Genomic DNA, 22,064 nt, shown 5'->3' on the forward strand with positions numbered 1-22,064 from the left:
TTATTACCTGCGCTGTGCCCATGGGAAAACTGAGGCAGGTTGATTAGAACCAAAAGCACTTACAATCTCAGTGTGGCATGAGCCACCAGATCTGCTCTCTACCTTTTTGCTATCTATGCTTGCATTTTTTTGCTGAGAAAAAAAATCAGTATGAACACCACTGCAGCAGAACACAGAGAGTCCATTAAGAGAGATACTGCAAGACTTCAGCTGTAAGATACATCCACAGTGAGTTCTAGGTGCAAGGCAGGCCTTACAGTTACCCCAAATCTTTCTGCAAGTTTCTCTCCACAGTTACTGTTCCTGCAGGGATTTACCAATGCCTCATCCTGCTGTGACATGTTCTAACCAAGCTGTTTCTGAGATTTACTTATTTTCACTCATCAGGTGAAACGGTGCAAAAACACAGATGAGGAGCTGTGTAAAGCAGCAAATGCTGTGCTGAGCCCAGGCTGCTGCAGCTCGAGGAGCTAGTGTGCACACACCTTTGTGAGCTGCTGTGATTCCCATGCTGCCAGGGGCACAGCCAGCTTCCCACATGGACAGGGGTTTGGGTTTTTTATCAGAAGGCACTGGGATGAGGCTGTTCAGTACTTGAACTTCTACAAAGGAACTGGAGCAACACCACGGTTCCTCAGGCATAACACAGGATGATCTTTTGTTGTCCAAAAAAATGCTCTCAAAGAGGCCCATCTGTTGCAGTGGCCCTGGCAGTAATCTGGTGCTCTTGCAGAGGTGCCTACCTACAGGACCTGTCTGCAGCCCCTGGAGCACACGGTTCAAATGGATCAACCACAGGTGGTGTGCATGGTGCTATTCTGTGTGCAAGATCAGAGCAGCATAGTAGACTTAGGTCTGTGCACTGGAACTAAAAAGTGGTCTAATGAAAAACCAGAGCTTTAAAAGTAAACATCATGACAGAGTTTGTGGCTCTGAAATATCGAACACATTTAAGAACTGCATTTTCCAGGAAATATTTCAGTTAGAGAACATCAGGAAAATTATTTTTTGAAGTGTGAAGTAATTCACATATATGCAGTAACAATGCACAAGAAAGGGAGGAATATTTTTGAATATGCACTTAAGTTTACAAGATTGTCATTCCAGTGTATTACAGTCCATTTTGCACATTACAGTTCTGTCTTAGCAAAAGCACAGTTGCAGCAGCACACATTCATCTCTATACTGGAGATTCAGACAAAATTATTATTCTCAAGTACATCCCAAAAACTTAGGAGTGGATTTTAGGAGTGTGACTGAACTAATTCTGTCTCTGTAGAATGCCACATCCACACAGTATCACTAAAAAACCTGGAGATGTCAGTAGAAGTTCTTGCATGTATTTTATTAAGTTTTATTATTTTTGGCTGACTTGTATCTCAGATTGCTTTAAAAAAACATTTTCTTAATGTTTTTAAAGACAATTTATACTCTCATCTCTATCATCTTGCCTTTCTGCAACTGGTTTAATCTCAAATGGCTATTCAGTATTAAAAAGCACCTAAAATAATGCCATTTCAAGTTCCAGTAGTACAGAGTTTTCGAACTAGTTGCATCTTTCCTCTTCAGTATGTGCTTGCCAGTCACATTCTTTATATCCATTCAGCTTATGCAATACAGATTCACATATCTCACTACAAGAACCATGCAGTCCACTGAAATGTCAGTACCTGTAGCTCAGAATGTCTTTCTTGCAAAGTTCCTGAAGAAAGGTATTTGAATATCTACAGTGGACACTGATGTCAGTTTTCAAGCGCTGATTTCCTTGGCTCAAAATTTTCCCTTCGGAGGAGCTTTAATTCTCTCAGTTCTTGTGGGTGTAAGCTCTGGTCAACACCAGGTGTTAGCTTGTAATTTAAAGGAGACTCAATATAACCATTTCTGTAGAGACAGACCCGCTTGCAGAATTCAAAGGTGCTAAACATAACACCGAAGTATGGCACAATCTGATAAAAAAGCAATATAAGAAAAAAAAAATTAGACTCCCTAGTAGCATCCATGGCTTAGTTGTTTTTTAAAAAAAGAAACTTCTAGGACATCAGATCTGATCTGCTAATAGACCTTGTCCTCATTTATATAAAATCAGAGTCTCATCTCAAACTATGCTGGCAGCTGCAGTGTGCTAAAAGTAGGAGTTTATTGTTGTTACATAACTAATTATAGCAATATTGCAAGAAAAAAGGTCTGTGCTAGCCTATAGATTACCAGAACTTGTCAAATACCCAACGACATCCTAAGCAATCTCAGCAAATCCTGGCAGGAAATGTGGAATTTATTCTATGTGCAGTGGAGTGACTCCACAATTTTCACACAGAACCAGCGGCTCCAAAGCTACTGACTTTGTATCAGCCAAGGTAAGGCAGTCACAGGCCACCACAATCAATCCCATTGTCACTCAATTAGCATTCATTAGCTGACCTGTAGTACTCTATGTAGGTAATCCTCATCACAGCACTATAAAACGTATTTATGTAAATTAAATTACCTTTTGTTTATGCTACCATACTTTATTTCATGCTTTCAACTCAGGAAGGGCTGCAGTAACTGATACACAAGTATTAAATACCTGGCTGAAAGCACTGCTTTGGACTTCTGGGCAAGTGGCTTATACAAGCATACTTTTTTTTACAGCTCACTACAACACGTCAAATTACTGAAGCTCAGGTCAGAAGGACAACCTGTTTAGCTGTCCTAAGTGGATTGCTTGCAATCCCCCATCCATTCCACATCTTGTGTGCTAGGAGCACCCCCTTCTTCAAAGATGTTGAAATGAACTTTCAAGCAGTGACATATAAAAGCCAAGCTTGCATTTGGGGAAATACAACCAAACTAAGTTCCAAGGCTGATTTATAACCTGTTTTGTCATTGATTCTGTTGTCTATAAGCTACTAAGTACAAAGGTATGTCTGAAGCTTTCTATCCCCAACTGTCCAAAGCTGTCTTGATTCCTTCAGGACAGTATTTGACTGGGATGAAAGCAAAACCTCACCTTGAGCAGACTGGGTGTGAGTCCTCTCCAAAGTCCAAGAACACCTTTGTTCTTCACAGTTTGCCGGAAGCAGTCAGCCATGCCAGTAAAATGGACATCAACTCCTCCATAGTGGGGAAGCCAAGGACTCTGGGCCTGTAAAGAGACACCCAGGGGGATTAAGAACAAGCAGAGGAAACCAAAGTAATTAATTATTTTTTCCATTCTGGTACATAAGGAACAGTCAACACCAAGTTTCAACAGACTTATCTGGATTCTTCCCAAAAGTATCTAATTTGCATTAAAATATAAATTTAAAAGGGAAAGAACACACTCTTTGATAGGTATGAAACTGAACAGTAATTTCACACAGCACCTCCTTTTGTGCCATGTCACTACTAGCAATAAATCCCATCCTTTTGAGGACAAACCAGAGCCACATCTCCCATCAGCCCCATGCCAGCTGCTCAGGTCCAGGTAGAGATATTTCACATTCCTGGCAGTGGAACACTATGAGAGGGAAGGTTGGAGCCACACTGCCTTCTTGTAACTCTGATCAAAGCAGGTGACTTGTCTGTGGCTGCTGAGGCTGTGTCTGCACTGCTGTGACAAGCATGAACTGCATTACAGGCTGAGGAGAAGCAGCACAGCAGAAATGGAAGATGGAGATTTCAGCCCAGGCTGTTCAGGCCCACCAAGGGCTGCAGATGAGCAGCTGCTACCTATGCTCCCATATCAATGTGTTCAGCTGATAGGGACTAGTTAAAGCTAGCTGGAGAGAATCCTGTTGGCTGGCAGCTGAACTTCCAATTGCAGTACAGTGTCTGTTCACATGGAAGAAGTGCAGTTGGTCATTTTTAACAGCTAAATCCTTTCTTCATTAATCTCCTACTGCGTTAGCACAGACAGGATAACCTGACCTTGAATAATCCCATCCTCATCCATCTGTGCAACCATGGGTTTATTTTGCATTGACAAATCAGGGTTTCACTCAAACACATGGCAAGTGCCACTTTGGTGTCAGGGGCCCAGGACACAGGTGGATGACTTGCAAACTGATCACCCTAAGGTAGAAGTTTGATAAAAATGAGGATTGTACAGTTAATTGATTGATGAATATGGGTATCATGATCCCCACATTGATCTGAAATCCCATATAGTGTAGTGATTTTTCACTCCTTGTCCAGACTAACCTATAGCTTCTCAGAGCTGCTAAGCCTATGACAAGCCTTATCAATTGACAAGTGGTGATGACATTTTTAGGTGCCTTAGCTATAGCATTTCAAGAACTTGGCAACTGAGGTGCTGGAAAGACAAACAGATCAAAACTCATGCTCTATGTATATAAGAGAAATTGCTAATCAAATAGTTACTGGCAAGTCTACTGTTAACATTTAAAGGCTAAAAAAATCCAAAACAATAACCCCTAACACTAAGGGCATGTCTTTTTTGTCTAAAAACCACAGACCATAAATTTTTTTTCTGCCTGATTGAAATGCTAGTGAAATACCTCTTATGGCAGGTAACAGGTAAAAACCTTCTGCACAAAGACTTTCATGTCTGTACTGCAAAAGATGCTGACTGCTCCAGTGGAGACTTCAGAAACCAGTTCCATATGCATGGTGATATTAGCACCAGCAATGCTTAGAAAAAAATTAAAATTATTGAAGTATCCCTAAAAATGCAGCAGCAGTCATAAAACTGGATTCAAAACCCTGTCTGCTTTCTGGATTGTCAGTCAGGTTCCACAAGTTTTTTGGTAAATTAAGTTATAAGCAGTCAAGCAGTAAAGAAAGGCAGGTTTCTGAAATGTTTCAGGAACACAAGAATAGTATTAACACATGATTCCCTTCCTTTTTCAGTCCCTTTGTGTTAGGCAGGGCACGGCCTGCCAGAATTTAACTGCATGAGTTTGACTTAATCCCCTTCATTACTGTACACACTGCAAAGGCACAGATCAAAGGTTTTGATTACAGTACTTTTGCCTGCAACACCAAAAGAAGTGACAAGGACAGTGCAGGTTTCAGTAACACAGTTAACACCTCCAGAAGGCAGTTAAAAAGGAACTTCTAGATCAAATCTCTAGATTTTCAATCTGCCCATTAATATTGACCTCTTAAGAGATGTACTGAAAGTATTTATAGTACCATTCCCCAGAGATAAAGCTGTTTCTAAGATTTCAGTCTGTGAAGTATGTGTTGCCAGCCTTTCTGCTTTACAGGAGCTGTATGCTTCTAGGATCCTACATACAGTATTTAAATAACAATTGTCCACAGCATCTCAGAATCACCCACTGCAAAAAGAAAACTAAAAACTGTATCAGTGTGTACAGTTAAAACTTCAGTATTTTGGAACATAGCAAAATGAAGTTAAAACGTATTAATAAAAGAATAATACTGCAAATGCGTGTCATCTAGCACTGGTGTTGATGAAAATCAGTAGCTGTGGGTTTTGGTGGTCCTGCATCTAAGCATGTCCACACACTGCAACCCTCACAACCACTCTATGGCACCAGATCCAGAAAACAGAAACAACAAAACAGATCAAACTGGTTCCTCTACCTCTTTTGCAGAAACCAATCATGACATAAAAAAACAAACAGCTAATCTCATTCCAAAAAGGACAGGTTAAGACAGAGAATTTCACGCATCTCAGAGCACCTGGAATTCCTTGCTTTTGACACTCCTTGATGCTATGGGCTGCTGAATGGAAACCTGTTTGTTAAGAACTCTTTTAAAGACTTCCTTCCAGTTGCAACTGTCTCAAATTGCAGGAGGCTGGAGATACAGCTCCCTGTGCTGATAACAGAGAGCCAAGGTGTTACTTACAGTAGAAGCAGGGCTAAGTTGCTTATCTTTTTACCTCAGATGGACAGTGGGTTCTCTAAATGATTAAAGCACATCAAGTGCAGAATTGGCTCCATCTGCTCTCTCACAAGCACAGTATTTTTATATTCAGAGACCACCAAGTTGACTATGTCACTGCAACACATCCAAAAGGTAGCACTGTTCTACTGCAAGACTCTAACCCAAGAGAGACAAAAAATGTACAAAAAAATACCCAACTACCTGCACTCATATTCTTTTAAAATAAACAAAATATTTCAATAAGGGTGCAGTGTTGTGACTACAGGTTAATTGTTATAGTTAATTGTTACCTGAAGACTCTTCAGACACTCTCTCCCCCATTGTCTGCATTGCAAGGTAACTGGCAGAACAACACAATCCCATTTTGGGAACTGATCTCACATACCTTTTAAATGACCACCCTCAGCCCCTCTCCTCTGCAGATAAAAAGTTTTCACATGTTTTTTGGGACATTTTGATTTTTCTGTATTTGTATTCACATGTATCAGAGGCTATGAATTCACATATTTAATTAATATACTTTCCCCCTTTTCCCTGTTCATAAAGTTTGTTGGTACAAATATTTAATATTTGTTTTTTGAGTATGCAGTACTCTTGGCACAGAGTATAGAAGACAACTAATAGTGAATAGCTGTCATTGGTGGTTTGCTACCCTGATGGTGGATAGAGTAAAACTCCTTGTTATTTACATATTTTCAGCAGATTTAGGTGTCTATACTTCTGATCATTTAAAAAAAAGTACAGGAAGACAATTTACACACAGCTCAAGAGTTCACACTCTTAATCTGGAAGCTAAAAAAAGAAGTCTTTGCAGTCTGTGTTAATAAGGGCACATGCAACAGGCAAGTGCAGCTGTAGTTCAAAGGAAACTGAAGGTCAAGGACTGCAGTTTTCATTCAAGTTAATACCACTCCAGTCAACAGAAATTTCACTCAAGTGAAGACTGGATGCTTGAAAGAGTATTTCATTCCACTACAATGAAAAAAAAATTAAAATGTAAACATGTGTTAATATTTTGGGGAAAAAGGCATCCTCCTGGTCTTAATCAATTCTTCCTCCTAAAGCTCAGCCTTACTCAGCAGTCATTCCCTGTCAGTGGTTTGGTAATGATGGCTTAGCCCTGGATAAAGTTCACCCAGAGGTATTCAGGCACAGAGGAAGGTAAACCATGGCAAGCTATCAGGATACAGCTGGTTCAGAGAGCACAGCACAGCTGACCTCCAGCATCCTGCACTCCAGGAACACCTTGTCCCTTCCTCAGTAACCTGAACCGGGGCCAAATCATGCCTTTCTGGGAAGAATGGCACCAAGTGAGCAAAACAGCTTGGTCAAAAGCTTAACTCATTGCTCTAAATATATATCACCAGGCCTGTTGTACCCTGAGGCTTCACAGTTTGTTGCAGAATCCCTCCTTTGCTGCTGAGCCTAAGCAGGTGCTTTAACACCTGCTGTGTGAAGAAGTCTTTAATACAGAATACAGAAGTCTTTTTCCTCAAGGCAGTGCAAGCCTCTTGCATGGGCAGCTCTGGGCAGCTTCCAAATGCCTCGTGATGGTTCAGCTGAAGCCCTGCAAATGGGTGCATCATTTTCATGCACATTATCACTAATTTATTTAATGGTGCAAACCCTTAGGCAGACTGGCTTGGTCCCACATTTCACACAGTGGATGGCAATGCTAGCTCCTGCATCTCCTGCTGTCTATCTAGGAACTGAGGAGAAAACTATTTTTAACAGGACTGGGGCTTTTCACAGGACATATTTTCATTTGGCTTAAGTGGATAAGAATTTACACCAAATCAAACTAAATCACCTATAAAAGAATCACATAATTAACTAGATCAGAAAAGACCTTTTGAGATCATCAAGTCCAACCTATGACCTAACCCAACACCTCCTCATCAACTAAACCATGGCATTGAGTGCCATGATCACTCATTTTTTCAAACATGTCCAGGGACAGTGACACCACCACCTCCCCAGGCAGATGATTCCATTGCCCCATTACTCTTTCAGTGAAGAATATTTTTCTGATGCCTAACTTAAATTTCCCCTGGTGCAGGGGAAGTTTAAATCAGTCTTAAGATTGTGTCCTCTCATTCTGTCAGCTGTTGCCTGCGAGAAGAGACTGATACTTACCTGGCTACAACCACCTTTCAGGAAGTTCTAGAAAGTGATAAGGTTTCCCCTGAGCCTCCTTTTCTCCAGGCTGAACAACCCCAGCTCCCTCAGCCGTTCTTCACAGGTTTGTGTTCCAAGCCCCTCACCAGCCTTGTTATCTCCTCTGGATGTGCTCAAACATCTCAACGTCCTTCCTAAACTGAGGGGACAGAACTGGACACGGCACTCAAGGTGCAGCCTCACCAGTGCTGAGTACAGAGGGAGAATGACCTCCCTGCTGCTGCTGGCCACACTATTCCTGATCCAGGCCAGGATGTCATTGGTCTCCTTGGCCACCTGGGCACACTGCTGGCTCATGTTCAGTCAGCTGTTGACCAGTCCCCCCAGGTCCATTTCTGTCTGGCCACTGTCAGCCACTCTGTCCCCAGCCTGTAGCACTGCAGGGAGTTGTTGTGGCCATCAATAGAGTGTCAATCAAATTTAAGCTCCTGTTTATGGAGTATTTTCCATAATTAGTCACCTCACGTCATAGGCATATCCCTCTAAGCTCAGATAAATGGATATGAGACTGCCCTGTGTAACTGATGCAAAAGTACCCAGATTGGAGATAACAGTAACAGCTGTACCTCCAGTGACATTATTGTCTCCTGGCTGAAAGTTATGTCTGTAATAGCTGTGTGTGAACAGCAACAAACCCAGCCTGTGTCAGGTCCTGTCTGCTGAGTGAGCTTATGGAGTTTAAAAAGGTGGGCTGAGTAAACCCATCTGATCTGTCCCAAAGTAGATTAAAGAGCTCTCACTCACACCACACTGATGACAGAACTGAGGTGGCTGTAAGAGGCTGGAAGACATGATCAGCTGGCACTACCAAATCTCAGTTTGGGCCACGGTGGCCATATAAGTGTCTGGGAAAAGCATTTGGAGAGAATTGCATTCTGCCATCCATTAGACTTCCTGCATTTCAAAAAGGTGCAATGTGTTTTCCTGCTTTTCTTAAGCAGGCCACTGTGTTGCAGCGCAAAGCTAATCTACCTCAAGGCGAGTATTACATAATTATCACACTACAGCTTCTTGGATGAATGAGTTTAGAATCAAGGCAGACCACACAGTCAGACCTCATAGTTAAAGCAACCCAGTCCTGCTTCCAATTCTTGATCTACAATTTCTTCATCTTATCCAGTTTTCCTACTAACACTGTTCAGTGTTTCAATTTGACAGTCAGTCACTCCTCATGCTTTTCTTCTGTGGAAGTCTGGGGATCTAAGAGAAATGCTTCTGAGATTTGTTCAGGTTCATAAAAGATGATCTAGGCTGTTACAGAAGGCAAAGCCTATGTTATGCTCCATAGCTTTTTTCAGGTGTTGTCTCAACCATTTACCAGACCAAATACTTCCCTAAGCAGCAGAGCAGTCTTCTGCAACAGCTTCAGAAAGTGGTACAAAATATCTTTGTAACAACATCAATGAAACAATAAAAATTGTAGGTATCTCAAGGTATTCAGATACAGTAAAAAAGAGAAGGAAAGAAGGGATTTTTCCACAATCAGAATCTATTACCTGTTTGTTGATAATCAGAGGAGCCAGGCTGGTCTCAAATTCAAGTGCCACCCACGGCATGGGAACCTGGCTGATGCCTGAACCCAGCAGCAAGAGGAAGGTGAGCATGAGATCACAGAGAAAAGTAGGAACTCACACTGCAGACTCCCCCTCAGAGATGAGACTCTAAATATTTCACCTATCTATGCAGTTGTTTTCACAACACTTGATGGAAGTTCATATCTCTGAGATCTCCACTCTTCTGTCAAGTTTACTTGAAGCTGGACAGCAGAATCAGAACGTTCTGGAGGCAAGGACAGGGACAGACAGCTAGCAAACACATAAGCGTCACTGAGGAAATCATATTAGAACGAGTAATATTGCTGTTTATTTGCTTCCACACTATGGAATTTGTGTGGTCAAATGGCTCAATTTCTGAAAACTTTTGTTTCATGTTGTTCACTACCAAAGAGCCTTCCTGCCCAAAGTCTCAGAGTATGTACACTTTTGAGATGTTCATGTGAACCACATGATCCAAAAAGGACTTCTTAGTTTTAAGCCAGGTTGTGACTCCAATAACTTTTATATTCCAGGCAGACAAGAACACAGATCTCACCACCAGCAGTAATACTACAGCTAGTGAGTTTCCAGAGGCTGCAGGCCAGCCCAGTGACTGTCCCAATGACAGAACTCTTTGCAAGTCACTCATGCTTAATCAAAGCAGGAACACTGCTCATCATCTCAGCAGAGAGAAGGAACATTTATCATTCTCTTCTACAAAACTTTTTATAACCCAGCCACTGGGCTCTTGCTAGACTGACTTTTACCATCTAAGTGGACTAATTTAAAATAATTACTTAAATAACAGTATTCCTTTTAAAAGAGAGGTTTTCAGTTTATACAGGGTACCTTACAAAGGAAATGACTACTTGGTTTTCTTCATGTTATTAACAGATAGCATTTACAACAGATTTCACATTTGCAGAGCATCTCATGTTCCAAAGAACAAAAAAATCCAACAAAAAGCCCCAAACACATTGCAGATTTATAGGCAGCCAGGCCAAACTGATTGAATTTGAAAAGAGGACACTTCTTGGGTGATTCATGGCAACAATCTACCCTAACCAAAAACAGTAAGCTTATTTGTTTGCAGGAGTGCAGCAAAGTCAAAGCCTGCATTTTGAAACAGAAAAATCAGCACTGAACAAGCTTTCCCCACAGAGATGTCCTCACAGCTTGAGGATGCAGTGTAGTCAACACCAAAAATGTGCTGAATCCTGCACTTTACTAACAGTAGGATTTATTCTATATTACAAGGGTTTGATGGCAAAGCTATACCTGAGTAGCATTTACTGGTGAAGGAGAGTTTAATAAAGGTTTTAGTCAAAGATACTATAACTTGGAGACAGGGCTGAGTTTCTGAAAACTGTGCAAAGTTGGTTTGTGCAAGAAGGTGCGGAGTAACTGAGGAGTATCTATGAAGCTTTAAGGATGCCTTTGTTCATTTTGCTCAAAAAACTACCAAGATCACAGGTCAGTGTGGGATGGAGGCTGAGAAGTGCCAGTCAGGGGTGTCTGAACCCAACTCTGCATGTCATGAGCACAGACCATTGCACTGACCATTTGCATGTTTGTATATTTTCAGTTCCATACATAGCCTGGGATGGATGCCATTCTAAAAATAATCTTCTGCACAGCCTGTAATAGCTTTAAATTCATCTTCTCTTACTGAAATGCCATAGCTCAGTCCAATAAGCACTTATGAAGGTTATTATTGGCCAAAAAAAGATGTAGGAAAGTAGAAACATTACCAGTGCTTCCTTAGATCCAGAGTAATTCAAATGAAATTTTCCCTGCTAATGGTAGAAAAAAAATTGAAAAAGAAAAAATTGGTCTTGTATGCAAGTCTGCAAGGTAAAAAGGGCAATACTTGAATATGGCTTAGAAACCGGATTTAACAAAGAATACTATATTGTGAGGTACAAGAGTAACAGAATGATATAAAGATCAGTAAATTTTTGTTCAGAAACGGATACATCATAAAAGTAAGTCAGGAAAACACTTAATATAGAACATAACCCTCTCTTTCATGAATCCCATTCTACAGATGCAAAACAAAAGCCGTATTTCCATGCTGAAACATGCATACAGTACCTCTGAATTCTCTAACATGCCAATCAGGAGCAAAGTGAAAAAAGGAAGACAAAGGAATAAAATTAGGATAAGCACAACACAGAGGACTCAAATATTCATTAAGACTCACTCATATTAATTAACATTTCTTTTAAGAAAAACATTCAGGTATATGTAGCAAACACAGCATTTTTTTAAGAGTAAACTTGATAAAGCTAATTCTAAGAGCAAAGCCATGGTTACAGAGCAAATCTGACATCATAAAGCATCACCAAAACATGATTCTTCCTCAAGAACTGTTCCCTGGCAATCAGCTCCTACTCCCACAGCTGTCAGTGACAGAAGCAGCCAACGTCAGAAGTGTAGGATTCAGATATGTAAAGTGAGAAAGGATGAAGCAAGATTATTACAACGGAGATCAAAAATAGCACCTTATCCTTCCTCCCATAGCAGAATTAATTTCCAAGTCTATGCAAACAATTCAAGCATTGTCCAGATGAGGAGATGAATGGAGTTAACTCTCCTAACACTGCCTAGATATCAGGTAAAGATCTGAACCAGGTGTCCTGGTCTCATGTTTGTACTGCACCCCAAAATCAATGGAGCCTTCTGTCCTAGCTTCTCAGTTTTTCAAGCTCCTAAGATTGTCTTACAACTCCCTGGCTCTCCATCACCAGCAACTTCACTGTAAAAATCTTCTTTAGCAACATACTCCCTCCATCTGTCAGACTGGTGGGACAAAAGGGAGGGAAAAGGAATCTGGTACTGACTTCCACAGTGTGCTGGGTTCCCCTTCATACACCATAAACCCAGCATTCACTGCTCCAAAAAAGCCCAGCACATCTCCATGTGCACCGCAGAGCACACACAAGGCCCAGAGGTAGCTGGAGGCTCTGGTAGCCCCCTCTTTCTATCAGAAAGTGAATCACTAAAGAGAGGCTGCATAGAATAAGATGTCTGAGAAAAACTGTGATCAGAAGAATCTGTTCCCTCATTTTCTACAGAACTCTGAAATGTCTTGAAGTTCTTTTCTTTATTTCCCCCTTTTCTAGGTCTATCTCTTTGCATGATATTTTTCCTGGTGCTGTACTAGCACCCTTCTGACCAGCACCCTACAAGCTGCACATACCAGCAAGCACAAAGCAGAGCTGATCTCTGCAAAGCCATAAGGGTCATATCCTGGTGCTTACTGGAAAACCCAAATTTCTTGGACAACAGTGCAGGAGTTTCAGTGCGCTCTTGGTACCAATGTGGGTTGCAATTTTCAACAGGTCTTGGAAAATTCTACATGAATTAAGTAATTTCTGGTACCCAACAAATCACAGGATTTCAGACTAGGCAGCTCATTCTTTTGAAATACATTTGCCTCTCCCATGAAGAGGATTTATTCCCTCAGAATAAATCACTGAACAGGAGGTGTTTCTCTAAGCTCATAAAATCACTATTCAGTGTTGCAATGCACCTATGAGAAAGAAACCCTCTTTGTTGATGAGCCTTTTGTTTTCACGCAAAGTGTTTTTAGCCTCTCCACGTCCTACATATTTAGGCAATAAATCCAGTTCCTGTATTGCTGAAGTGCCGATCAGATGATTAAACCTCCCTTCGGTGAAAGAGCACGGCCTAGTGGCAGGAAAATGAAACCCGGGCCTGTCCCACTTCTTCACATGCCTGTCACGACAGCCTGACACAAAACATCACACCAGCTACAGCCAAAACATACTTTTGAACTGACTACAAAAGCTGAATGTTCAAGTAACTGTTGCATCAACAGAAAATATTAAAAGGGAAACAACACAGTAAATGCCTTTATTTTCTTTTATTCTTCAGGGCAACAGTATTGCTGTGAGCCTAAGGATATAAAGTAAGAGAAGGCTTGTAAGGAGTATTTGCTTTTCTTAGACCCACTGGTACAGCTGGATAAAACGATCAAGTTTTTGCGCTCAGAATCTCTTTATTGTCTGAAATATTTATAAGATACCTGATGAAAGTGCTCAGTTTAAACCTTGACTTCTAGACATATCAGCTGAGCTGGTCTGACAAAAGCCCTTACTCCTACTGCTGAGGTTCTCTGCTACAAGATGGAGAGAAGGCAGTGAAGGCTCCTGTGACACAGCATCTGAGCCCTGAAAATGGGAACTTGGGGAGCAGGAGAGGGAAATTCACAGTTTCACTTACCTTTCGCTACCTTGTGACTTGCCAACCAGGCTACCACTTGATGAAGGGGGCAAGGACCTATATAAGGCTGCCACAATAATTAACTGTTTTCCTAATAAGATCCAAATAAATCTGCATTCCCAGGAACTAGGATGAAAATCCAAACTCATATGCCCCTGCCAGAAAATGACTGTATGATGAAAGCTATTCATTGTCTTTCTACTGATAAAGTGCTAATGAAAAGTCAACATCAGCAAATGAATTATGTCAGTGAGATGGAAGCTGTGGGATAGTGGCTGTTTAGTGGGGTTTGGGTCTTTTTTTTAGATCATTATTATTAAAGTTCTGGAGAAAGGTCAGGAAGATATAGTAATTCTCATTTTGCTGATGCTCCAATAAAACAGCAGAACCTGCAGCTGGTAAGTCACTTGTTAACCAGTGGAGTCAGAAACAAGGACAGTTACGGTCCTTCAGACTTAATACTGAGCAAGACTGTTTTGTGGCGAGGCATAAACAGCAGACATGCAGTCTCTGAAAATCACATGGATCTCATTCATCCTGTCTACCACCAAGGGGACTGAATTTTTTCAGCTTTCAGCCTGTTTTTCACTGAAGGTTTGCCAATTCTAAATTTTGAGAATTTGATGGAACTGCTATGAAAAAGCAAAGAAATAAAGCTACAGAGATGGAGTCTGAGAGCATACACATGTCCCATGATAGTACTTGAACTCACATTAAAGGTATAACAACCCATTTGCAGCAATGATTTCCAGACTTTAAAACCAAAACAGCAAACAAACAAAAACGCACAAATGAGCAAAAAACCCCAACAAAACCAAAATCTCTGTAGCCTACTGGTGAGGGAAATAAAGTGGCACCCATGATCACCTGGCTAGTCTTGTCCCAGGCTCTTGCACTAAGCACCTAGGACAAAGTACAGGTAACATTAATGTTCTGTACCTGCATCTTCCTCTTGACAGTCTCAAAGGGGAAAGAAAGTGTCTGTGCCACAGCAGCTGCTACACAGCCATTTGTGAAGTTCTGAAGAGGAGTGAAACGAACTATAGGTTCTTGCCAGATTTTGTCCAGACTGATGTAAACAAAGAATGAACCTGCAGAAAATGGGACAGCACCTAGAAAGCAAACCAGACAGGATTATATCAACACACTGTACACTAAGAGAAGAGAGCTGCCCATCACATAACTAAAAAGATGGGAGGAGTTGCTGCAAATTTACACTCACATTCTACAAACCCAATCCAGATTTTGAAGAACTTTACTCTTTAGTCCCTGGTTTACCACCAAACACCCATATTGTACCATCTAGATATGCTGATAGGGGCATACATTCACCTCTTAGAATGCTCATGTTGTCAGAATTATTAACTGCTACAGTCTCCTGACAGGTCAGGATTTCTCCAGGTTTTCTTTTGTGACACGCCCTTTCCCAGTCCAACCCAACACTAGCACATGCATAGGTAAACAGAGCTATGTCTTCAGTCAGGCAGATGAGGGATACTTCTGGCCTCTTTTGCTTGCTTCATGCTCTCATCAGTTTTATACATTATTATGTGGGATTATACATTTAATATTATTATCGTTGTTATGCATTTTATCTAATGTCATTTTGTGAAAAAGTGGACTCAGTTAAGTGCCATTTTTAAAGGCTATGGAGAATAAACAAATAATTAAAAATTAATTTCAAGTAAAGAGAGAATATAATCAATCTTCACTTTTCACACCTACTATAAACTACAGCTCACACTGGTTTCACTGAACAGCTCAGGAGACACTCTCACACTCGACAGGAACTACAAGCAATCTGTGTGTGTGTATATACAAATGTATTTAAAGAGTTTAATAGTGAAAACTGTGCAATCCAGCACAATTAGATGACCTACAAAAGAAGGAAAAGAGTATTTTGCTGAACACTTAACCATATATAAAATGCTACACACTTGGTCCTAATTTGAAGTAATGAAGCTGCAGCAAAGGTTATCAGTATTGCAGTGCCTTGCAAATCTCCACATCTTCTAGAAGAAAACATTCCCATTTGCTTTTGAAATCAAGTCAGCAAGTGATCATACTACACAGCTGCAACAAAAACCAGACAGTGAGGTGATTTCACCCCAGTATTGTTTTACCTAATATTGCTGGTGAAACACCACGGTAGAGTGCACGGAGTCCTTCTTGATGATAAATCTTGTAAAAGGCGTGAAGAATTCCTTCGTAAGATGGTTCCAGCCGGTTCTGCACGATGAGCCGCGTTTTAACCACATCACTGGGGTACGTCACGATGGTGGCAACCATGCCAGCCAGGCTTCCTGCCATGATGGCTCTCCAGTGGGAGATATGGCCCAGATCATCCATAAAAAAGGCAACTAGTCTAAAGCAAACGCATAAAAGAAATACTATTAATGGCACTATGCAGAAATCAAGACCGATGATTCTTGATGCAAATTTTCTCCTGTCCACAAGCCACTTCAGCATCAGGAATTGAAATTTTAATATGTGATTCATCCAAGATCTTATTATACATAACACCACACAAACATCCATCTTCCTTTTACATTTCCACATACAGGATGAAAATTACCATGATTTAAAACACATCTGCAAGAAATTATCTGATCATCAGTTAAAGACACTGGTCCAGCCTGCCAGTTAAGGTTATCATGTAAGAGGAAGTATGTAGCTAATGACATCATAGGCCTTCTGAGAGCAACTGAACCTTCTTCTGTTACTTATGTTGTTCACAGGGACACACCCCTAAAGAAGACTTATGTCCAGGCACTATTATGCTCAGGAATTTACGTCTTTATTTGAAAATTTGAAATTGAAGCACAGTTTTAAAAGCTACATACAAATAATATAGTTATGGTGCACTGAAGGTCTTTTTTTATGACAGGAAACTCCTACATTAGGGAGTAATGTCCTGGAGGCAGCAAGAAGCAAGTAAAAATACTTGAGAGATTTAGCTGGAGGTAAAGAAATGTGTTATTCTATTTTGGTAGCATTAACTAAAACATTTAAACAGCACATCTACATTTAACCTGCATGGTGTAACCATGTGCAGAACAAAATAATTTGCAAATATTTACAAGTCACTTCTTGTTCAATTGATGTTTTTTCACATAAACGTGCATTTTCTACTGCATGACAAATCCCTGCATCTACTTGTCTAGAGCCCTGGGAGTGCCCATGGCAGAAAGCACAGCCAAGCAGAAGCAAAAGGGCATAAACCCTTTTTCCTGTGTATTTTATGCAGTCCCTAAACCCACACAACCTAATTTTCCTGTGTGTGCACAAATGCTTGAGACAGGTGTGGGGTGTCTACAGGCATCACCTGATAACATTTATAACTACTATGGAAAGAAAAGAGTGCACGCAGAGTAATTGCTGATGGAGTGTGGAGTCACCCTCCCCGGGTGCTGACTGCTCAGTCTGGCTCCTCCTGGGACTGTTTACCTAAGCTGCCCTATAACATTTCTCTTTTTGTGTTTCTTGCCTTTATACAACCATTCTCCTAGCAGAAAAGACTTTCAAAACCCCCCTAATACTGTATCAAAGACTAAGCATAGGCAACTTGAATTTAATTTCCTGATAGTCTACTTCCACCCCTAATACAGAACATCCTGTGCAAACTAGACACAAACTTTAGCCTTGTAAAATGAATACACTGTTTCAAGCCGGATAAACAATGAAGTTATTTTTGCTCAAAATCAATTGCTTTGTGTCGGTAAAATACATTGCCTTTTCTGTGAACTTTATATTACATTTAAATTACTGTTTGTGCCTTCCCACACACATTATCTTGCTCTTTGTTTGACCACTGCATCTATTATGGTACAAAAAAGTGGCTCAGTTTTAGGGTGACTTCATTTGTGGTCTCCTCTCCTGAAGGGCGCAGGCAGTGATGGGCAGGTGACCTGCTGGGGCAGATGAGTGACAAACCCAGCAGGTTGGCAGTGCCAGGAGGGCTGTGCTGCTTCCCAGAACAGAACAACTCAATGCCCAGCTGGGTGGAAATGTCATGTGCTACCAGCAACAGCTGACTGCAATAAAAAAAAAAAAAAAAAAAAAAAGAAGCCCAGCCCCCAGAGTGGCAAAACATTCTGGTGTGTGCAGTCAGGCACTCCCTGCAAAGGCTGAGAGATACTGGCAGCAGAAGGGAATCCTAGGAAACAGCAGAGTTGGCGGAGCTCCATCAGCACTGCTCCATGTTCATCCTGCTGCAGCCCTTCCAGCACTTACCTTAGTTTAATATCTGTCTATTATCAAAAACAAGATCTTAAAACAAATAAGGTCACATATCAACGTCAAAACCTAACAAATTTGCTTAACAACTCCTGCATGATAAGGTAAAATATCTGACTTGTGATTTTGTTCTTTTCTTTGATACAGACAACATAAATACTTGAGAGTGTATAAATTAATTAAACAAATTGGTTGCAAAGAACAGATGTGACAGCTGCAGATTGCACTGTAACTTCATTTCTAAACAAATCTGAGTAAAAGAATTTGAACAAACCCTCCACCACGTGAAGAATACCTATGATTTTGTAAGCAATTGCTGGCATATCACCAGGCCCTAACAATCGCCACGCGCTGAATAAATTAGGTAAATACAATTATAAGCAAGGGTCCGCGCCTCTGGGGAGAAGGGGCGCACACCCGGCAGAGCCAGAGACACGAGACTGAACTCGGCCCTGTCCATCCGCTCCCCTCCTGTCCCGGAGGCCGGCGGGGAGCGCCGGTGCCCGAGCCCCCCGAGCCCCCCGAGCCCCCGAGCCCCGCGCGGGCCGGTCGCTTACCGGCGGGAGGCGGCGAGCTGCAGGGCGCTGTAGGGGCAGAGGCGCAGGCAGGCCGTCAGGTTCCCCTTCCAGAGGGCCCGCACGCCCTCGGTGCGGCACAGGCTGCGCCCGGCGCCGCGCAGCCCCCGCCGGCAGTGCCAGGTGCCCACCTGCGCCAGCACCGTCAGCAGCTCCAGCGGCGCCGTCAGGCTGAGGCTCAGCGCGCCCGCCAGCCCGGCGCAGCCCAGGCGCTGCAGGGCGGTGACCCGGCCGTCGCGGCGCAGGGTGGCCATGGCCCCGCCGGCCCCGCCGCAGCGGAGCGGAGCGCTCGGAGCGGCCCGGCCCGGCCCGGCCCGGCCCGGCGGGGCGCGGCCACAGCCAGGGCGGCGCCGCCAGCCTCGGCCGCCGGGGGGCGCTGTGCGCGGGGCTCCGCGCGCCCGGGGCGTGCGCTGCTGAGGCGGAAGGAAAACCCGGAGCGGATTTCTGGAGCGGAGCGGCCCTGTCCGCGGGTGAGCCCGGGCTGCGCCCCTAATCCTGTTTGCACCTGACTTCATGGATTTTCACATTATTGCCGTTTATGTACCCGAAAAAAAGCGCCCTCGCAACGATGAGCCAGCTAATTAAACGTATTTCCACAGGGATCGAATGCACACCTTTCTCTTTACAATTAAACGTATTTCCAGAGGGAATGAATGCAGCAATGGCAAGACTACACAAAAACACCGCGTTCTGCTCCTGAAGCACTCTGTGTTGAGTGAACTGAGTAACCGAGTGAACACCATTAATAAGATTTACAGTTAGTTCAGGATTTCTTCAAGTGCTGCCAGAGAAAAGAAAAAGAGGCACAGGGAGGGGAGAGATGAAAGTGGAAAGGGGATATTAGTTGAGACCAGAATCTGTGGAGTGAGGAGATAACAGCCAGTACGGAGAGAGTAGCAGAGATTTGCTCCAAAACAGGATGTTCTATTTCTTGTAATAAAAAAAACCCAAACAAACAAAACAATCCCCTCCACCCAAAAAAACCCAAACAAACAAACAAACAAACAAACAAACAAAAAAAAAAAAAAAAAAAACCAACCAAAAAAAAACCCCATGACCAACCAACCAAAAAACTCCACTCAAATTGAAAGTTATATTCAGTGTGTTCTTACAGTGCATCCAGCAGAACAATGTCAAATGACTCCTAGTCTGTCTTTGGCAAGAATGCTCTGCTGCTGATCCAATGCAATCCAGATCAATAAAAGAGTTAAAAGACGTCTCTCCAGAACTGCATCTCTCTCGAGGAACTCAACTATTTATGGTGTTGTATTTTCCTGTTGAGAAGAAAGCATTTAACCATCAAGGAGAAAAACAACAATAAATGGGGATAACTTGCTATACATTCATGGTGCTTGGAAACAGAAGATTTCAAACTTTACTTCAAGACTTCAAAGAAAAGGGTGATATTTCTTCCAAGGTGTTTTTTTTTTTTTTTTTTTGCTGTTGCTCATCTGCACAAGACAAACCTCAACTTAAGATTCTTACTGAGCACAGGTATTTTCCATAGTCTTCCCATTTCCATTACTCATTTTGAGGCAAGTTTTACATACTTGTTCTGGCTGATAAAATGACTCACCAGATGACCTCAGCTTCCCAAAGCAATCCTTGGAGAAGGTGGTGGTTGGTGAGAGTCTGTTATTTTATCTCCTTTGTAAAGGGACCTGCCAAAATAAAATCAGTCATACATTTAAATTGGAGATGTTCAAGGTCAGGTTGGATAGAGCTTCGAGCAACCTGATTTAGTGGAAAGTGTCTGTGCCCATGGGAAGCAGGTGCCCCTTTCCCCTTCCCCTTCCCCTTCCCCTAAGCAAAATCACCCACTTACATACAAAGTATTTCTGAAGTAACCTTCTTCTAGATTAAACCTATCACCATATAGAATGATTAGAAAGTCTGAACAGGAAAGTTACACACATTGAAAAAAGAAAACACCACCAGGTACTTTCTAATATTACCTTAGAGACATGCAAGCTTAACAAGTTTTCTGTACAGCTAGGGGATGGCAGCTTTCAACCCATTATTCACTTGCTCCTCGCTAGAAAGTGGTTGTGTAGGTGAGCTGCCTCTCATTCAATAACTGATCACATCAGTATCTAAAGAAAGGATATTTCAGCTATGCATGACTTAGTTTCCTGAGTCAAACCTGCAATGACAGCAAATGGCAATAAGCAAAGTTGTATAATTGTTATTCACAAAAGAAAATTATGTGAGTTTTCCTACTGTCCCTTGGAACAGTTTCAGTTTTTTATTTCAAAATTAAATACATCTCTGAGGTTTGGGTTTTTCTACAGACTGTACAACCTAGTGGTAGTGGACCTATACCTATATTCTCAATCAGGAAAGCTGTCCTAGCTTTTAAATTACTTAAGCAGTATGCAACATCCAGACGTAATTCCTGGAATGACATTACCAAGCCACAAGCAGAAACATAGCCAAGAGTATTCCTTTTATGTATTTAAACAAGTTTCATGTTCAGAGTTTCTTCCAATGGTCTTCCTCCCTAGCCTAATCCTGAAGCTTCCAGAGAAGTTTGTCTATGTGCCCTGGCTGCCAGGCTTTAAAGCAAACTCATTTGGTTGTGATGTCACCCTGTGCATTCCCAGACTCCTTTCCCAAAGGAACCCTCGATACTGCTCCAGGTCTGTGCTCGATCCCAGCAGGCAGGATATCCCACAAAGGCAAAAGACTACACTTTACAGTGGCTTGCTCCTTGAAATACAGAATATAAACCAGATTGTATTGACACATAATTTGCTTAATTATACAGGCAAGGAACTGGTTTTCTGCATCCAGTGGACACACTCTCAGATCTTGAAAGAAATAGCTTTGTATGGCTACATTAAAGCTTTTATTCAAGAGCTAAAACATTGAAGTTTCTCTATTTGTTGCTGGATTGGAAAAGCAGAAGGGGATTATAATGACTCTGCTGCTGCAAACTGATCTCAAATGATAGTGACTATATGGGTTTTGAAAAATTATGTAGAAGGAAAAAAAATCACATAACTTAGAGAGAATATATTGGAAATTTGTATAATCAAAACACATTTTTATCTTTTAAGATAAAAAAAACTCAAACAAATGTCAGCATATAATAACTCCTAGGAAACCTTCCTAATACAAGAAGCAACAACTGTGGAGAAGGCAACCAGACCAGAAAAACATTCATAGGTAAACACAGTATCTTTGTCTTACCAACTTGTATAGTGAGAAAACGCAGGCATGCTTTTAAGCACACAAAATCGTAACAGAAATGCACTCCTACAGTAAATATATGTGCAACCATTGGTCTCAGGTTGGAACTACATACATAGCAATTAGAACATTGCAGAGTAGAACTGGTTGATACATCCCCTCTGCCTGCAGCCCCTAGCCCTGTGTGTATCCCAAGTGTATCACCCAGCCTAGTCACAACTGTATTGATCCAGGAGAAGTGTCTGTTTTTAACAAGGTGTGTATA

General features: G+C 41.8%; 1 protein-coding gene across 1 annotated transcript; it reads right to left on the reverse strand.

Moving 5' to 3' along the window:
- Positions 1 to 1,420: 1,420 nt before the first annotated feature.
- SLC25A43 (solute carrier family 25 member 43) lies at positions 1,421 to 18,943 on the reverse strand. Its single transcript, XM_056491739.1, has 5 exons — positions 18,590 to 18,943; positions 15,920 to 16,161; positions 14,736 to 14,908; positions 2,990 to 3,124; positions 1,421 to 1,946 (listed from the first exon to the last, which is right to left on the reverse strand). The coding sequence occupies exons 1-5, from the start codon at positions 18,859 to 18,861 to the stop codon at positions 1,743 to 1,745; spliced, it is 1,026 nt and encodes a 341-aa protein (XP_056347714.1). The 5' UTR covers positions 18,862 to 18,943; the 3' UTR covers positions 1,421 to 1,742.
- Positions 18,944 to 22,064: the final 3,121 nt, after the last annotated feature.

This window comes from Oenanthe melanoleuca, chromosome 4A, assembly GCF_029582105.1.
Source record: "Oenanthe melanoleuca isolate GR-GAL-2019-014 chromosome 4A, OMel1.0, whole genome shotgun sequence".
NCBI lineage: Eukaryota > Metazoa > Chordata > Aves > Passeriformes > Muscicapidae > Oenanthe > Oenanthe melanoleuca.